This window comes from Micropterus dolomieu, linkage group LG22, assembly GCF_021292245.1.
Source record: "Micropterus dolomieu isolate WLL.071019.BEF.003 ecotype Adirondacks linkage group LG22, ASM2129224v1, whole genome shotgun sequence".
NCBI classification, from domain to species: domain Eukaryota; kingdom Metazoa; phylum Chordata; class Actinopteri; order Centrarchiformes; family Centrarchidae; genus Micropterus; species Micropterus dolomieu.
Window position 1 is genome coordinate 7,910,055 of NC_060171.1, and position 19,304 is coordinate 7,929,358.

Genomic DNA, 19,304 nt, shown 5'->3' on the forward strand with positions numbered 1-19,304 from the left:
CACAAGCGTAGCTTAAAATTGGACTGAGAAATGGCCACGCTGTTAGTTAAAAGGATTTTCCTCTCTGCTTTCTTATTATGCTGTTATCATGGTAATGTACTTATATTAGCCTGTTAATATGCCTGTAGTTAGCATATTAAATTGATGTTACCAACCATTGAATGTTAACCAAGCTTCCAGGAACAGTGCTGGTTTATGCCATGATTGTAGTTTAGGGGCCACAGTTGGAATTGCAGGTCACATGACCCCTTACAGAGGAAGGGCTGTGAAACTCTAGTATGAAAACTAGTAGGTCCAGGACCACCAAGAGCCATATCAGAATATCTATGCTGTTCTGCTGTCTCTCCTATACATGTCGTTGCACTGGCACATTCTTACTTGTCATCTCTCTCCGTACTTCCCCTCTCTGCCCCGATCTTCCCTGTCCTCCCCATTAGCCACCAGAGCGACAGATTGTGGTTGGCATATGTGCCATGATGAAGAAGTCAAAATCCAAGCCCATGACTGAGATCCTGGAGCGCCTTTGTAAATTTGACTACATCAACGTGGTCATTTTTCCTGAGGAGGTGATCCTGGAGGAACCTGTGGAGAAATGGCCCCTCTGCGACTGCCTCATCTCCTTCCACTCCAAGGGTAAAATTTACATTTGTAAAAAGGATCCTGTTGCATGAGGGGAAACGGTAACAGGGAGGTGGAGGGGAAATGTGGCATGCCATTTTAATGCTCCAGACTGGTGTGAGAGGATTTGTTGTTTCTCTGGCTACACAAGTCTAAACTGATATAACCAGTTGTTTATATGTGGAGTAAAGCCATGTTTTGGCTATCATCAGACACATTCTCACTTGCTTTAAGTAGTTCATATGTCCCCTTGGTGGCAATTACATCATGTTTGCCATAAATAACAAAATATTTTGATTTAAAGCACAAATAACAGTCTGCTAGGAAAAAGTTTGGATAAAGTAAATGATCTCTAAAACTGGAGAAATAGATAGCAGTCTCAATGTAAAATAACAAGAAACAGTAATAAATAAGAAATACTCACTCCTTTGTTGTTTGACAAAGTATTTTTATTGGTTTCCTTTGTTTGCAGTAAGGACAGAAAAAAAGGGATATGACTAAAATGTTTCCCTGTTTCAGTAATTAGTTTATCTGTGGGCAAAAGTCTTTAATTCCAACCAAAATTGCAATAGCAATATCTTTTTTCAGTAACGACATATACATATGTTTAGTAAATTAAATGTCCTGTACTCTCTTGAGAAATGACTGTACCTAAAACCCCTAACATATTTCAGGCTTTGTGGCAGACACTAGGGAGTGTCTCAATGGAAAACATAGAGAGCTGTGGGATGTAAAATCCCCAGCTGACCTTGTGTAGTTTACAAAGGCAGAGCTAGACAAACAAAATCAATAAACCTCTCCATGTTTCCTCTATCTATAATTATACTCATGAACACATGTTGTTGAACATGCACAGTTAAGATCATTTTCCTTCTGACACTGATCTGTCTGCCTCTTTGTATTTAAGTCACATGGGATTGTTTTTCCGTTCCAGTTTTAAAAGATTAAGCTTTTTGTATGGTTGCTCTGACCATGGGAACATAGGATGAGTCCTGTGTTTTTGTTATTATTGGAAAGTATATTTCCCTAAAACATCTCGTACAGACATATCTGTCATGCTCACATGCAGAGCAGTATAACAAATATTTAGAACAGTGGCCTTAAGACTGTGTGTTTTTATTTAAGACGATGTGACATAAAACCTCTACCAGTAACTAGCTAACTGTACTCAGGTAACCTTAAGTAACCTACCCCGCACATAACGCTTCAAGCCTGTTCAAATAAATGTAAAGTGCTATTGACAGGAGACTTGTTCCCTGAATTTTCTTGAATAACAATGAGAAAACTCCCACACATTGCATCCCACACACTGTCTGACATACTGCTGGAATAATTATTAATTCACAGTGTTGGTCTGGTCGACATTCATCAGATATACCTAGGGATAGGGTTTTACTTCTGTACAGGTGACACAAACACACACAAGGGGTCTTTTATCCCATTAGCTAAATGTGATTTTTGTTGCATTTAATGTTCACTACTATTGACTGCAGTTTGCAAACCAAATTTTTCTGTCTGGGACAAAGCTTTACTCTGCTCTACTGATAAAGGTCAACCAGACCAAAACATCATAAATTAATAAATATGCCAGCAGAAATTTTCTCATGTATGTTCAAATTGTGCTGTCCTCCGACCCACCTGTCACATTCAGGTGTGCAGAGACTTTTTCAATCTGTTAAAGTTTCTGTAGTAACTTTTGTCATCCCCCATCTCATCAGTGAAGGTGGCAGTAGCTACCCAGCTTTTCTTCACATAATATTTCAAACAAACTGCTGTTTCTGTGGCCATTAAGGTAAACACATGACTTCCTGTGTGTTTTTTTAGGATAGAGCTACTCAGCAGTGGTTGAGTAATGTGTGAGAATTTTCTTTTAACAATAGACAGAATGTGATGTTGGCCTCCCTTGAGACATTACCCACCCTGCCGCCGCCTGGTCACCCTGCTGCTGTCTGACAAGAGATACAGGAGTATCACTAGACTTTAGAGCAGCTTCTTCCCTCAGGCTGTGACCCCTTAATTTATCTTCAGCACTGCACCATGTAAAATAGTTTTATTTCTATGACTTATTTATCCTTATTTTTAAACCTTGTAGTCCAATGTGCAGTTATATTGAAAATGGCACCATGCAAATAAGCACCATGGCAAGCAGGCTGGAAAAGTGGTACGTGACAGCACACTCCCAACTCAACCCTCTCAATAATTCTAACCACTTTTAAAACCACAGTTAAAAAACTCAAAGAAACATTGAATACGCTGAGTTACAATTGTGTCATCAATGAGTTATTACTTCCGTTATTTGTAAATGCTGATTGAGTTTGGATTGATGAAAATACTGTATGGGCTGATGACAAGTTTTTATTCTTGTTACATTTTTCAGGTTTCCCTCTGGACAAAGCAGTAGAGTACGCCAAACTCAGGAATCCACTGCTCATCAATGACCTCAACATGCAGTATTTCATACAGGACAGGTATAGTTCGAGCAGATGCGCACACCCACACACACACACACAGGATTGAGGGGTATCAGAAAATTAAACATTTTAATTGCTCAATAAAAGCAATGTGCATGGTCAATGCACCTGCATCAGTATATGTTTTTCACCACCTCCTGTCCCTTTTTCAATTTTACTGTTTTCCCAACAAGAGTTTGCATGTCAGTTAATCTCAAGGACAAGCTCATTCTTGCAGTGGTTAGCCAGTGAGATGGGAATAATTTCGAAGTACTTGCATCTCTGGCTGCAACTTTCCTCATGTAAATCACACAGCTTCGTTCACATTCACTGTCTCTCCCCTGGCAAATTGCAGCAGCTGCGTTCTTTTATGTAACCAACTTGTTGCACTTGCAATTTTCTTCTCTTCCTAATCACAGGCGTGATCACATGATGGGAATGGAAATTACATAATTACTATTTTAACATAGTTTTTATATTTTATCTCTGATTTACTGCGCAGCCCCTGTAACACACACACACATGCACATCATAGTCGCACACGTAGACTCACTATGGTTCTCCTTCCCTGTCAGGAGGGAAGTGTACCGGATCCTACAGGAAGAGGGCATTGACCTACCTCGTTATGCTGTTTTAAACCGAGACCCCGACAATCCCGAAGGTGAGTAAGAGGTCTTATTGTGTGTTAGATAAGTTTGTATGTGTGAACTCCCTGATTTTATGGTTACTAACTAAAACAAAACCAATCAATTATATGGAAAATTTATTAGATGATATATCTGTGATATATGGCAGCGTACAGCACATCAGTAACTTTACAATGACCAGAAACTCAAGTTTAATTTTCTGATTCTGTTTTTGTCTACTTCTATAAATATAAAGTTGTGATTCTAAATGGTTAAAATGAAAAATATTACAATGCTGTTTATCATTTATTGGTGCCTATTGGAAATTAGATACTGTATGTTAGATATCCTGATTAAATAAAAAGCATAAATATTTAATGGATTTATTGTATAAGTGGATGTGAAGGGGACAACGACTTGTCACTTGCTGTTGAGGTAAACATTAACTGTTGCAGGCTGGTATGGCTTATTTTAAACTGTGTATGATAAAGACACCTAGTAACAAAGGGTTTGTGGTTCAAATCCCAGATCAGCAGGGAGATTAATTGATTTTAAATACATTCAATATGTAAACGTATTTGTTTATTTATGTCATCTGTAATATAACTGTTACTTTTGAACTTTGTTATTTTAGTATGTGTTAAATATTTGCTAGTAAAATTTAAAGCTAAAGTCTTACCGTGTGCAGTGTGTAGTCTGCTGGAGGTGGATGACCATGTTGAAGTGAACGGGGAGGTGTTCCCTAAACCCTTTGTGGAGAAACCTGTGTGCGCCGAGGACCACAATGTCTACATCTATTACCCAACATCTGCTGGAGGGGGAAGCCAGAGACTCTTCAGAAAGGTAGCTGTCTACCAAGCAATGCAGGGGCCAAAGATTCTGTCATTGGCTGATGCCAGAGATACTTACAGGGAGTTGCATAATGTCACAATGCTTGTAAACTTTACCATTCATGGATAATTAATATGTTGAGCTACATAAACAGTCACTGTCCCGTCATGTCAGTGAATATTATTTTAATGTTTTTCTCTTTAAAGAAACATTCTTGAGCAAAAGTTGGGTAATGAGCATAAACTGTATAAAACATGGACTTAAGCTGATGATAAACGGAGCAACTTTTAGAGCAGTGGTGCTGGGCAATGTTGCTGTCAATGATAATAAGTAAAGATTACTACCGAAATCCCCTTCTCCCGCCACTCTGCCACCATCCCCACACTGCCGCTATCTGTTCAAAACATAGTCGGACTTGCCACCAGCAAGATTGCCCATCAGTTATAGAGCCCCTGATGTCACCCATAGGTTTCTGAAGAGCCATAGTGAAGCTCAATGTGGGCGACTCACAGCATCTCTGGCAGTCACTATATTGGCAGTGTTGGACTCTGGCTAATCCAAAAATGGGCAGAGGTGGAGCTGAGGCGGGCCAAATAAAGCCTGGTTGCTGAGCCACCTAGCGACTAGCCACCTGAGAGGGCACCCACCTGTCACTCAAAGCGGCTACCTCCTTAATTATGCGTAACATTAAGCCTTAATATTATTTAAATGGGTGAGTTACATGTAGTATGTTGTCACATACAGGGCGCCATAGAGACCAAACTTTTTTATCAGGCTGTAAACATTTCTATTGTAAAATGGCCATTTTAACATGGGGTTCTGTGGGGATTGATTGCTTCTGGATCCACCTTCAAGTGGCCTTTTGATGAGCTACAGTTTTTGTCACTTCCACGTTGGTTTCATTTCAGCCCCTGGAGGTGGCCAGTTGGTAATGAGGCGAAATAAGATTCTTATTTACAGGTTGGCTCCCAGATGCCTTTAACTTCCTCTTATGTCTCTCTCTCTGCCTCTTTGCTATAGATTGGGAGTCGTAGCAGTGTGTACTCCCCAGAAAGCAATGTACGAAAGACTGGATCCTACATCTATGAGGAGTTCATGCCCACAGATGGTACTGATGTGAAGGTATTGTGCAAGTTCGCTTGGCTATTGATCGAAGTGTTTAATAGCTTGCACTGATTTTATGCAACAGTGACTCATGCTGATAAATCATACAGTTGTCCACATAGTAAAATATAGAAATCCTTATTATCCGCTTAAATAAAGTGTGTGTGTCTGTCTGAATACTTCAGGTTTACACAGTGGGTCCAGACTACGCGCATGCAGAGGCCCGAAAATCTCCTGCCCTGGACGGAAAGGTAGAGCGGGACAGTGAGGGGAAGGAGATCCGCTACCCCGTCATGCTGACCGCCATGGAGAAACTGGTGGCCCGCAAGGTCTGCATGGCCTTCAAGGTAAACTTTAGTCATGATGTAGAGGATGCGGCATCGTGTGCAGAAAAGGGGTTTGAGATTGTCTAAAAACCTGCATTTGTTTTGGAAAACTGCATTATTTATGGTTGTGGTCCTTATCTTTGCTTTTTTTTATTGCTGTCTAAGCCATTAATGGTCAAAAACTCCTCGGTACCTTTTTTTATGTGCTGTAATCCATGGGTAGCGAACACAAACTTTACATTAACTTGTGTTTAGTTGCACGGAACTTTAAGACCTTGGGCTATCATCTCATTAAACCTGTTTTAGATTAGGGAGAAGATCTTGAAACCAATAACTGTAAACACAGACAGTTGTGGATCCCCAAAATGTGGACAACTGTTGGTATTTGATTATTTTACTTATCCTTCCTTACACAAATGTGGTTGGTGAATGGGAGTTGCTAGTTCTAAATCCTGCTACCATGTAAATTATTCATATCACACTGTTCTGACTAACATTATACCACACTGTAACATAGTTTATTATGGATGAATCTGTGAATTCATAAACTCCCCTGGAGTCCTCACAAACAAATAAAGACGACTACAGCTTAAGAAAATCAATAATTCATAAATTCTCATATTGTAACTACATCTCTTAATAATAAGACTTTGTGTATTACACAGTATTCCCTGAAGCAAGTTGCTATAAATATTTTGAGCCCAAATGGAAAATGTTCCTCAGCAAACAAATACTTCTATTAGCAAGAAAAAACTCATAAACCTTTGACTGAATAATAGTTATACAGGATATCACTGTTTTATATAGCTGCTGTTGCAACATGGTATATTACTATATTAATATTTCAGTCCGATTTAAAAGGGGAAAAAAATTACCTTTTGTGTTCTTTTTGTCTCACTGAAAAATCTGAGAGGTTCAAATACTGCATGTGCAAACATTTAAAGTTTTATACAGCTTCTCAGTCTTAGAAATGGCTAGTGCATTAGTGTTTTTTCTACTCTAATGAAGAGAGGGTTTATGTCAACACATTCACATTATTAAAAAACCTGAATGATAATTGTGTACTTCATCTTCTGTCTAATAAAAACAGACTGAAGTTGTGGTTCAGAGTGTTTTTATACTCCACATTTTGGCAACCAACTCTATTGCGTGTGCAAATGTACTTAAACTCAATTTTGTGTGTGATTTTTAGCAAACAGTGTGTGGGTTCGACCTGCTCCGAGCCAACGGCCACTCCTTCGTCTGTGATGTTAACGGTTTCAGTTTCGTCAAAAACTCCATGAAGTACTACGATGACTGTGCCAAAGTCCTTGGGTAGGTGACATCAGCATACACACTATTAAACACTGACCTGTATCTTTCCTGATGTATAAACAGATTCAGTATGAGTAGAAATATAACAGTTGCTTTCAGTCTTTGACCACAAGCGTAGAATAGAAAACCATTTACATGCACAGATACATGTAAATGTATGAGACTAGCATGAACATACTCCCTCAAGGTGTGATGCTCAGGTAGCATACAGTAGTTTCTAAAAACTTCGTAGCAACAAGAATTATGTGTGGACCAATCTTTTTGGCTTATCTCAATGCCCCCGATTTCCTTGGCTGCGGATAACATATCTCAGGTAAGATTTAAATCAAAAAATTTTAATAAAACTGATTGGCACATGAAGGAGCCTGCTGAATAAATAGCATGTTTACTTTGGCCTTAAATGTTAGTCCTTTCCCTCTGTGATATTTACTTTTTAACCTGATTCCGACGTGCTTAATCCAATTAAATCTGTTATTGCTTTTCTCTGTCTCATCAGGAACATGGTGATGAGGGAGTTAGCCCCCCAGTTCCACATCCCCTGGTCGATCCCAATGGAAGCCGAAGACATCCCCATCGTCCCAACAACCTCTGGAACCATGTATGTATTGGAAAAACAAATTGCCAATTTTAGTAAAGTACATTTCTAAATGGAAACCCATGCATCAGAAATTTTCTCTGGATCACCGTCCCACTGACTTCCTCACACATTCTCAAATCCCATCTGTCACGTTGGTGTCAGTGACATGAACAGTGTCCGATGGGCAGTGTTTTTTCAGGGTTGGATAAGGTCTTAGTGGACGTTTGTTGCATTTTAATGAATTCCTTTCCACTTTATTTATTCAGGATGGAGCTACGCTGTGTTATTGCCATCATCCGCCATGGAGACCGCACACCAAAGCAAAAGATGAAAATGGAGGTCCGACACCCTCTGTAAGTCTCTTGGATTCAGAATTGAGATGTGTCTCCTTCTTTAGGAGAGCATATTGTTCAAATATTTGGTCTGTTGTGAAATTGTTTTAATAAAATATCATTGTACAGTTTACCTCATCCAACTCCAAAATACTAGAAAGAAGATTAAGGTGATAAGAGTTATGTGAGAACAAATTTACTTTCTTATTTTTAAATGTAAACTTTAAAGATATTGCCCTCATCCAATCTCACTGTATATGCTGTTTTGTTCTGTGCACAGATTCTTTGAGTTATTTGAGAAGTACGGAGGCTACAAGTCCGGAAAGCTAAAGCTGAAGAAGCCAAAACAGCTGCAGGTGAGTGCGATCTCTCAAACTTTCTTTTTCCCACACTCCCTCTCCTCTGCCTTTTTTTTTTTTCGTTTTTAGATTATGACTGAATCCTTTTAAGAATAATGAAGGGTTTCAGAGGAAACAATTACCTTTGCATGTATCAAGCTTCATAATTATTATTATGGATCACACAACATTATTGTTTTCTTGTATAAATATTTGCTGTCTAAATCCACTCATACATCCTGTCACTGTATCATATTTTTACAAAACATTTTTGAAGCTGCCATCTTCACTGTCAATCTTGTCTTTGATGTGGTATTCAGTAAGGACATTTGTGGACAGTGTGAGGTTCCATTGTGTGTTTAGTCTGTCAAGTAAAATGAAAGATACGAGTCAAATTAAGGATAACTGGCGTGTGGTTCCAGGAAGTGCTAGATATCGCCCGCCTGCTGCTGGTTGAACTGGTCCAGCACAATGACTGTGAGATTGAGGAGAAGAAATCTAAACTGGAGCAACTCAAGACTGTCCTGGAGATGTGAGTGAACTCTTACATCAACACACACGCACACTCTCACACAAACGCACATCAGTCATCATCCTTATGTTTCCTGCCATCATCCATTTATCACCACTCTCATCTGCGATTCACAAACCCAAACTAGTTTCATCTTTCAACACCAGGGTTCAGTCATTTGTTTCAGTCATACTCACAAACAGGCACATGTTTACCTTGATTCGTTCCCTCCTTCCTGAGTCTCTAACTCGTTGCTTTATCTTCTCTTCCCTCATCTGTTTCTCTTGTCTCCTTCCCACCTATCCCTCCTCCTTCCTTTTTGAAAGGGAATCCAGCTTGAATGACACTCAGTACGCACCCTCTCCCTTCTCGCATTAAAGGATGAGGTTTTACCACCCTCCTTTTCTGTAGTCATCTTGGATTGTGTGTACAAAAAAAGGAACACCTTTTCTTTATCTGACACAGACCAGGAAGTAGATGTAAATTGTAGATGAATGGGTGTAAATAGGGTAACAAACTTGGCTTGTGCAAGATTAGAAATTTGAATTAATATTTGGTATAAGGTATTCCTTATGTTTTGTACACCAAGTGCATAATTTTCATTAACATTCATTCATTGTTAGCCATTAACACTGGACGCATACAGTCTTTGATGATTTAACTGTGTTTCTGTATGTGTGAATCAGTGTGTGCTGTGCTACAGTGAGTGCATGCCATTTATTTAGAGTCCCACAAATAAGTGGACTCTAAATATCCCGATGTCTTCTTTCCTGCAGCCTTTTGTCAGCATTTATATTCATTGTAGAAATGTGCTGGTGGTCTTCCCCAATAAGAAAACTTTTATAAGTAAAAGGCGGTTTGCAACATAGTCCGCAGAGACTACAACTATATTTAAGAGTAATCCCCCTCAGTGAAAGATGTTTGTCACTCTATTACCTGCTCTCATACACTGCAGTAGTGATTCAACCCACAGTATACCCACTTCAAAAAAACTCACAGGTTGTCTTGTAAATGTCAAATAAACTCCTAAACATTGCATACATTTAGTGAAATATCGAAAGCCGTTTCCTTTTGACGTGTACTATGCATTCCTAACGTGCAGCTGAAGTTATTTAGGCTGAAATGCCTCCTGCCTAATAATAGGTGTGTGTAATCCCCACCCATTTGATTCTCCACTAGATGCAAACAAATACCAAGAATGACTTAACAATTGCCAGTGCCGTGTGGTGATGTTTCTTTTATGTGTGACGGCAGTTGAGGTTCCCTGGTATTCTGAGCTACTTATCCTGGTTAAGGGTTCATCATGTGGCTTTTTAAGGTGTCCGCTCACCTGCCTGTCCTACTAGAGAACACTATGCGGCCATTAGTCTGCTGGATGTGCCAAATTCTTACTCGTGACATGGGTTTGTGCGTGACTTTTTAAGAATAACAAAGATTAAATGATTAAAATTTGCATTGATTTTTACCTAGCCCCATTTTAAAAGTAGTCATGCACACGCACTTTGCACTTCCTCTTTGTCTCTTTTGTGTATGGAATTACACACTGAAATCAAACTTAGAGGTCCATTACAGCTACTGGTCTTTAAGCTGATCCAAAGTACCCGCTGAGTGACTGAATTATCATTAAACCATTTGCTAATACTGGTACTTGGTTGTGTGTATGATCAGTGTGCCAGATTTGGAAATTTTGATGCCTTGTTCTGACTTCTCTTTAAGCATTTGTTGGAATGGACAGATGTGTGCTGTTGAATATTAAAAATAAATCCTTGAAGATGGTAATACTCTTTCTGTGTATTTGTGTGTCCTTACTGTATGTCTGTCTGTCTATGTGCATATAAAACTTTGTTGTCTTCTTGGTGTGTGTGTGTGTGTGTGTTCTGTCTTTCCAGGTACGGCCATTTCTCAGGCATCAACAGGAAAGTCCAGCTGACCTACCTGCGTAACGGCCAACCTAAAGCCTCAAGCGAAGAAGAAGGTACAAACACACACAATTAGTGTTTATATCTACGGTAGCTCTTTTTGAACTGTGAGTGGATATGGTTTACATCACATGTAAACAGAGGACGCTAATGTGATACAAAATAAAGGAAGAATATTTTAGTAAAAGAAATTACTAGTGTGAGAAATAGACTATAGAGAATTATATTCCATTACCATTACTCATTATATTCACATTTTGGAACATGACTTGTTTAAAGATGACTGGAATAATGCTTTATTACCTGATTTTGTGGCCTCTTCAAAAGATTGTCAAAATCTAATTTTAAGGTGATATTGTACCATAGTGTATATTATTGAATTCAATTGTGTTTAATCAAATTAACATACAGCAAAATACGTCAGATTAAAGAATTTCTTCTTTCAGATACTTTAGGTAAATAGAAGTTTCCCTGTGGAGCATCCCAAATGCCAACTTGGAGACACATTAATTATGACATTTTGAAGTTGTGTAAAATATTTTTGTACCGATATATATGAATAACAATACGCTGCTGTTTTTCAGACTCTAAGAAGGATGGACCATCTCTGCTGCTTGTGTTGAAGTGGGGCGGGGAGCTGACACCTGCAGGCCGGGTTCAGGCTGAGGAGCTGGGCAGGGCCTTCCGCTGCATGTACCCTGGAGGTCAAGGTACCCACTGGACTCACACTCATAGATGTACTCTGTGATCCTTCTACTTTAGCTCTGATGTAAATTGAGTTCTTCAATGGTGTGTTTTTTTTTTTGTTTTTTTAAGTACAGTTGGGTTACTGTGGGAAAAACTGCTTAAAACCACCATTCAATGCAAAAACATCTTTTTCATGTGAACTATTTATTAAACAAAGTTTCCAAATTGTTTTCTTTTTTGGTGCAAGCCCGACAAATACATATTCACAAATCCGCAAACATTATGAAAGGTCATTTTTATTTAACACAGTCAAGAGGGGAAACGATGTACAACAACCCAGTCTTTCCTGTCAGTCACTCAAAGCACTGCCCAATGCAGTGTCAACGTTAGCTGACAATGTGTCAAAGTAGGTTAAAAGCGGAGGTTATTTAAGAGTCGACAAGCCAGAATTTCAGGCTTCCCGCAGTCACTGGATCATTTCTCGTACCGTTCAATATTTGCTTTCATAGATGTTATATTTTGTGCTCCAATGGTGGATTTTCTGGGGACTCTGTTGAATTACTATACAGAACAAAACAAGAAGAGGCTGCTCATAGTTTGTCACTACAGCAGATGGTGTAAGTGAAAGTGTGATTGAAAAAAAAAAAAAACCCAAAATATCTCTTATAACACAAAGTATAAGTGTAATATCTGACACGGGTCTTGGACTAGAAAATCTGAAATGTGCAACGAGGTGGAGCCTGGATGAAGTGAACATGTGGCAAACACCTCAGCCTGAAAGACCTTTCAATCATGCAAACATACTGCTAAATATGTGCTTCTTTAAGCCTTACTGTTTCTTAATGGAACAATCGTCAAAATCACAACAAGACCCACACTAGAATTATTCAGCACTTTATTTGTTCTTGAAAGAAATTGACTTAGCAAATTAAAAAATTAAATTGGAATTAGAATATCTGCATCTAAATACACATCTACCATTGAGCTCGGCAGTTCATTCTTGATCATGGAAACAGCAGCTGGAAAAACAATCTTAACTCAAGGTCCTAAACGTGCTCAGAATAAAGTTTCATGACAACTGAGCGAACTCCATCTGCTGATGAAGACTGTGTGGTGTGGTCAAAAGCACCACAACAAGCGAGTAAGTGGACAATGGATTTAACATTTTGTTAGAAAGGTTGCTGCTTTTTAGAGTCAAATCAACGACCATCATGGAGATTAACAGGATCTTATATCAGTTTTTATATCTAATTTTTTGAAACACTAACAATTAACGGAATTCAAAAAGTTGAACTCTATCCAGGCTGAAAAGACTGCTGCCATCTAGCGGTTGCTACATGCCACGACCTCTGCAGTGTACAATTGTTTAACACTATAAAACAGTTGTGTGTGAACAGGAATACGCCTGACCACACCAAGCAGTGATGTTGGGTGTTTTGCACTCTGTAATATAAAGACTACACACAGCACATGTAACCCTGACTCTCTTAACCAAAGTGAAATACAATGAGTAAGTGGACAAACCTGCCTGTTACGTTAATGTTTCTCTCTCTCGATCACTTTGCGGAGTTAACTGAGCAACACCTCTGTCATTCATAGATTAGCCTTTTCCTCTCAGGCTTTCTTTCTTAATTATTTGTTGAATAGTGCATGAGAAACAACTTCGAACTGCACTATAAAACAACCCGAAGCAGAACTGAAAATAGATGCAGTCTGTCTCTTTGCTGCTTCTTTTTTATGAAAAGAAGGAAATTTTCTCATCCCAATCACTGTTTTCATACATCTTTCTCTACCACAAGTTTTGTCTGTTAACTTTGCTCTTCTCTTCTTACCTGTTGTTGTCGCGCTGTCTAAACTACTAGCCGGTAACCGCCGGTCCCTCGGCTGTGAATCCCCTATTGACGTTGGTAAGAGAAGGGTTTCCTGCATATCACCGCTCTTCCACTCCTCTCTCATTCTGCGCGTTTGTCGCTCCGTCCACTAACGTGCCCTGATCTCTCCTCTCATCATGATTGTGTTTCATTTCACCTGCCGATTAGTCCGGTTTGTCCTACATTGAGATTGCTGTGGATTGTTTGTGTCGTCACTAATGTGTTCCAGAGGTGTTCCAACGCAGCAAATGTTATGGTAACTTGCTGACACAAACACAGGCAGCTAAAGTGACTGCAGTCTGGTGTCGTAACGCGGATCATCTCACACTAATCCTGCTGCATTTTTTCCCCAAATGAGTTCATGGGATGTTGTTGTTTGCTTGATGAAAGCCAGTCTACGTTAGCTTGGATTAGAGCCTAGAACAGGGGTAAGTCCCCAACACATCCCAGATCTTTCTTGTCAAATGAGGCATGATAACCCAAGGTAGCCAATAGCATAACATCAGGCTATTTCTCTGCACACTAGAGACAAATGCATGAAGCATCAGTGTGATTTGATCTGTCGCATTAGTATTCTTCAAGTATATTTAGCATGTTAAAAGAATTGTATTTATTCTAAAGTATTTGATTTTATCTCCAGGGGAGCTGCCAGTCATTTTTGGGGTTTACTCAACATGTATTCACTTCACTTTCACTTCATTTTATTCATAGCTTAAACCAAAGCATTTAGGTTCATGTTAAAGTGAAACGAGCCATATCAAAAGCTTGCAAAGCATTTTGAGGACAATGCATTTGAACTGAAAGTGATGTTGCACCTGCACAGGTGCTGTATCGCCTGTGTTTTTTAATGGAAATCCTTGGTACATTTCGGGACAATCAACACACCTTTTATTTTTTTCTCTTTTCTTTCAACTACCTCCCTGACTCAGTAGTTCCTTCATTAAGAAAAGCATTGTACACTAACCAGCAACCTGTAACCAGCCCAGTTAACCATGATGCATCACTCTGTGTACAATCTTCCAGGTGACTATGCTGGGTTTCCAGGCTGTGGCCTCCTGCGCCTGCACAGCACTTACCGCCACGACCTGAAAATCTATGCCTCAGATGAAGGCCGGGTGCAGATGACAGCTGCTGCTTTCGCAAAGGTAAGACTGATGTTACTTAAAGCACTTGTGCGGTATTATGCTTTTTGGCCTTTTCCCCTCTCCTTTATTGAGTTATATACCTTTTTTGTGCATGTAATAGGTTTGCAAAGTGAAAAAGCCCAAAGTCCAGCCCAAATGCATGTCATATAACGCTCGCCAATCAGCTACTCCGACACACCCTCAAAAACACCGGTGGAAAAACACTGAACTGCAGCACACACCACCTCTCCCTTCCAAACACTAGCTACCCTCCAGGCAGTCAGTGGACATAAAGTTGTTACTGTGATGTAGAGACAGAGCTCAGTTAAAACTTGATGGATAAAAGATATTTTTGTTACAGATTAATAACTCACCACTCTGAAACTCTTGCTCCAGTCTATGTTGATAAGCTGGTAAAGGGAACATATACAGCTGAACCAAAGTCGTGTTTACCGGTTTCTCATTGGCCCGCCCTTCTCTCCTTCTGATTGGCTAGTAGTCCTTAACCAGGAACTGTGCATGTGAAACTCCCAACAAAGATCATTTAGAGACCAGATGTATCACTCCATATCTAAAACAAAGCCTTCAACACAGAGTGAAAAGAGGAGCTGCAGCAATGTGCAGTATGACAAGAAATGTGTTTAAAAAATTTTAACTATGTAAACCTGTTCTGGTACAACTCCTAAATAGGGTTTTGAACCTGAAAATTAGCATAATACCACCTCTTTATGTGATGAATTAATGAAATATACTGTGACTCCCAATATGGGAATATTACTGTACAGTAGTTATGGCATGCTTACTTTTCTATATGTTCGGATTGGCCTGCATGGAATAGGGTTAGGCAAGAAAGTTAAACATAAAACACACATCATTGGGTTTTCTGGTACAGTACTTTTCATCAATTTGTATAGTGGACAGTGTTTCCCCTAGGATGGAGTTATAGCAGCGGAGGAATTTTTGTCTGAATATAAAACCCCAACACAACATGTCTCAGCAGTATTGCTTTTGTGTCCATGAGCATGCGATGCACGTCAGAATAGTTTGGGGCCCCTCCCCCAAGAAAGTTCTACGTTTTCCAATGACAAATCTGTAATTTCACATCGGGCCATTATTTTCACCATATAGCTGAGCAAAGAGTTGGAAAAGCTAGAGCAGATAATAAAAAAACCAACAGCAAAAGATCAGTCAACTGGGGAGGAACTACAAACTTTAGATTTGGGAAAAGTTATTTGTTTGGTTATGATGCTCTCCAGTGATTTAACATTTATTGCACAGCATGTTTTGAACATCACCCCCTAAAACCCTGTTAATATGACCTCAGAATCGTTATAGATACGATTGTTCATGTTTTGCTTTTTTTTTGCCTTTTGTGTGCAACATGAGAAACCTCTCTTCTGAGGTGCATTTTATTTGCACATTAAAATCCAAAAAGAAACCTCTACTCATTAGCTTAAAAGGACTAGTTTGCATCACTAATTTGATTTACTAACCTCAGCTCCTCCAGTCACCACCGGCCTTTCTTTTCCTAACAACCACTCTTTCATCTGAAAAATAATTGAACCAGTCTGTACAGGACAGAGCTGCAGGCTAACGTTACACCAGTTTACTCTCAGATTGTTACTGATGTTCTCAACATTGGACAAGTAGGCAGTAATAAAATACAGCTACCAGTTACTTTCTCTTGAGCTAATGTTAAGTTACATAGCAGCCAAAAGACGCAGCCTGCTGTTGAAGCTTTCCTGCTCAGCTCAGTCTGAAGGGGAGGGGGGATGTTAGCTAACTTAGTGCTAACAGGCTTCACTTTTTCAGCAGGTGGGGAAACAACAGACTTTTCTTGGTCTTGAGAAGCCGACACACTGTAACCAACACCGTACATTTACTGCCAGAATTTTTTCCTCCGCTCGCATTCACCGTCACTTTCTGCCGCTCGGACAATCAAACACTCACTACGCACCTCCTGATTCCTTACAGGAATTACGCTGTTATAACAGCATCTGTCACGTAGATGTTTTGTATAGAACAACGAGAGGAAGCGAGCCAAGTATTGAGTGTTGCCGTGCTCCCACAGGGTGCGAGTGAAAACATTTGTAGCGCATAGTTTAATTATCGTGGGAAATTTTAGTAGCGGCGGTCATGATGAATGCATATAGGGGAAACACTGCGTCCACTTTTAGATTTGATTTCAACTATCCCACAATCCCCCAATGCTAACAACATCTGACAAACCAGAAATCCTGTAAAACCTGCTGCAATGTGCTGGAATAAGCTGGTAAGACCAAATAATGATGTCCAAGAGCCAATTTCTCATTAGTCAGTACAATGAAGAACTCACCTCCAACTGAATGTCCAGCTCAGCCACAGGACTTGTCAGGGTGCTGAGGTTGGGCAGGACGTGTTCACAGAAGTAGGTTACAAAACGTGTGGAATGGACATTTTTCTACAAGACAGAAGAAAGACACGATTAACTAAAAATTAATGCCAATTAGAATATGCAACAAGTATTTTATTTACATATATTTTTATAAAATTGTACATTGATTAGTCGATCTACTGAAAATATTCAACTATTTTTATAATTCATTGTCTCAGTCCTTTTTCATGCAAATGTACAACTTTTCTTTGTTTGATGTAATGGCAAACTATTTTTGTAACTAAAAAATAACTATTTTTGTAACAGTCGATTCAAAGATGCAACTTTATGCTTTACTGATTAGTGAACTTTATTTGTTGCACAACAGTAGCTTCATTTATTTTTTTGAACGTGATTTGATCAGTGAATTTGGTTGATGTAACCACCAGTTATACTCACAGAGAATAGGGGCAGGGCCTGGCGCGTGCACTGAAGTAGGCGGTCAACAGTATCGGGGTCAGCTGGGTTGAGGGCCTGCTCCAGGAAAGCCTGCTCCACCACCAGCTCGACCAGCTGCTGCCGCCCGTTCACTGTCTGCAGCACCCGCAGGCCTGACACTACACGCATCAACAGCACAAACTCCTCTCCAGTCACGTCCTCCATTACCTGAGTAGGCAGCAAGACTCTTTGTCAACATACTCATGCCAACATCCACCAAATACCCATTGTTTGAGCTCCATCTAACATAGCTTCAATAAACTAGACATCACCTTTTTTTAAATGGTAACTAAAACCATGGCCTTTAAATTAGATATATTAAACCAGGAGAGAGTGGTTGATGTACTCACAAATGCAAATCTTAAAAACAAAGAAGTTTCAGACACGCCTACATTGAGAAGTCAGCAAAATTACCAGCCAGAGCCAAAACAATCACCTTTGGCCAACACACCCTGATTCTAGACCACCATATAGTGATGTAAATAACCTTTGTTACATTCAGACTGACAAAGGATCATTCATCTTTGATAAACTCTACACTATATGCGAACCTTCTTTGTCTCTGCAAAGACGTAGTCCTCCACCTCCTTTGTCATGACGTCTTCTGGCAGGGTCTTCAGTTTGGCTGACAGAAACTTGATCGCCCTTTCCCGCACTATGTCCTCTCCCTGCAGGATCTGAGAGAAGAGGCCTCCGAGAGTACCTGGACACCAAATGACAGCAGTAGAGTGGATAGTATCAGTACAAGTCAATAACAACAAAGTCATTGGGATCACAACCCCAATATGCACAATGAATATTACCAATGATGGAATACACAGCAAGCTGACAGATTGATTTCCCATGTTGTCAAAACATATGTTTAAGTAGGTTGAGGAGATTACATAATATTCTGGTCCCCATCCTAAATATTATGAGGGGTCATTCCTAGGGCTGCACAATTAATCTAATCGCAAACTCGTCATGTAGGATTACATATATTTTAGATTTAATAAAACAGAAAAGGTGTGTGAGATACTCTTCTGTGTGTGCGCTACAGTCTGCTCATCATCGCCACACCACACAGGGCTCTCGCATGTGCCTCTAAAAACAGATAAGCCTACATGAGAAAAATGTTTTGTGAGCAGTGTGCTAGTTACTTGCAAGACAACAAGCTACCGTACCCCAACTTCACTGCCGTATAATGGAAAATCTGTATTACTTTTAAGCCCGAGAAAATTATTTACGAAGTTACATGAATTTACTAAAACATTTTATTATAATACAATCATATTTAAACACACTATAGCTTGGGGAGTGTTTGTACTTTGATAAGATAAAATGAATCAAGGACGTCAGTGTGTTGAAAAGTGGTGGAGACATAAGTTCAGATTAGGGGCGATACACTTAGCTCACATGCACTATTTACAATATTGGGTTCACGAGAACAAGATAAGATGATATTTTTACACTATTTGATGAAATATTCAATGCTGAAATATATTTAAATGGGGGTCCCCTAGAAAATTTTGAGCACTAAACACTTAATTTCCTGCATTCTGGAGATATTTTCTGCACCAATTTGTGGTAGAATTGTCTTTATTTAAATAAAGTGATTCAGATTTTTTTAGCTTAAACTTTTTGAACAATGCACATTTGTTTCTTTTATCTTTAAATTATAAGTTTTCTTATTGTGCAAATAAACCTTTCTCAAAGTATTTTTATTTGTTTTTTATAATAATAATAATAATCCTTATTTGTAGAGCACTTTTCAAAAACAAGTTACAAAGTGCTTTAACAAGTGTAAAGAATAATACAAAAAAAGATAAGAGCATGAAAATTTAAT

At 39.2% G+C, this 19,304-nt stretch overlaps 2 protein-coding genes across 8 annotated transcripts in view; one reads left to right on the forward strand and one right to left on the reverse strand.

The window, feature by feature from the left end:
• Positions 1 to 19,304, forward strand: part of LOC123961955 (inositol hexakisphosphate and diphosphoinositol-pentakisphosphate kinase 2-like) — a 318,451-nt gene that overhangs the window by 9,809 nt on the left and 289,338 nt on the right. For all 7 annotated transcript variants that reach the window (XM_046037793.1, XM_046037790.1, XM_046037794.1 and 4 more), the window contains exons 3-16: positions 438 to 633; positions 2,996 to 3,086; positions 3,644 to 3,729; positions 4,383 to 4,537; positions 5,546 to 5,647; positions 5,815 to 5,976; positions 7,148 to 7,269; positions 7,766 to 7,867; positions 8,113 to 8,199; positions 8,459 to 8,534; positions 8,939 to 9,048; positions 10,917 to 11,002; positions 11,531 to 11,656; positions 14,528 to 14,649. In XM_046037793.1, the coding sequence (XP_045893749.1) occupies positions 438 to 633; positions 2,996 to 3,086; positions 3,644 to 3,729; positions 4,383 to 4,537; positions 5,546 to 5,647; positions 5,815 to 5,976; positions 7,148 to 7,269; positions 7,766 to 7,867; positions 8,113 to 8,199; positions 8,459 to 8,534; positions 8,939 to 9,048; positions 10,917 to 11,002; positions 11,531 to 11,656; positions 14,528 to 14,649 (1,623 nt within the window). The remainder of the gene's footprint in view (positions 1 to 437; positions 634 to 2,995; positions 3,087 to 3,643; positions 3,730 to 4,382; positions 4,538 to 5,545; positions 5,648 to 5,814; positions 5,977 to 7,147; positions 7,270 to 7,765; positions 7,868 to 8,112; positions 8,200 to 8,458; positions 8,535 to 8,938; positions 9,049 to 10,916; positions 11,003 to 11,530; positions 11,657 to 14,527; positions 14,650 to 19,304) is intronic.
• Positions 16,915 to 19,304, reverse strand: part of LOC123961976 (apoptosis inhibitor 5-like) — a 6,881-nt gene continuing 4,491 nt past the window's right edge. Inside the window, exons 5-7 of the mRNA XM_046037832.1 lie at positions 18,031 to 18,182; positions 17,441 to 17,647; positions 16,915 to 17,068 (exon numbers count right to left, since the gene is read on the reverse strand). Of these exons, the coding sequence (XP_045893788.1) occupies positions 16,943 to 17,068; positions 17,441 to 17,647; positions 18,031 to 18,182 (485 nt within the window). The 3' untranslated portion in view covers positions 16,915 to 16,942. The remainder of the gene's footprint in view (positions 17,069 to 17,440; positions 17,648 to 18,030; positions 18,183 to 19,304) is intronic.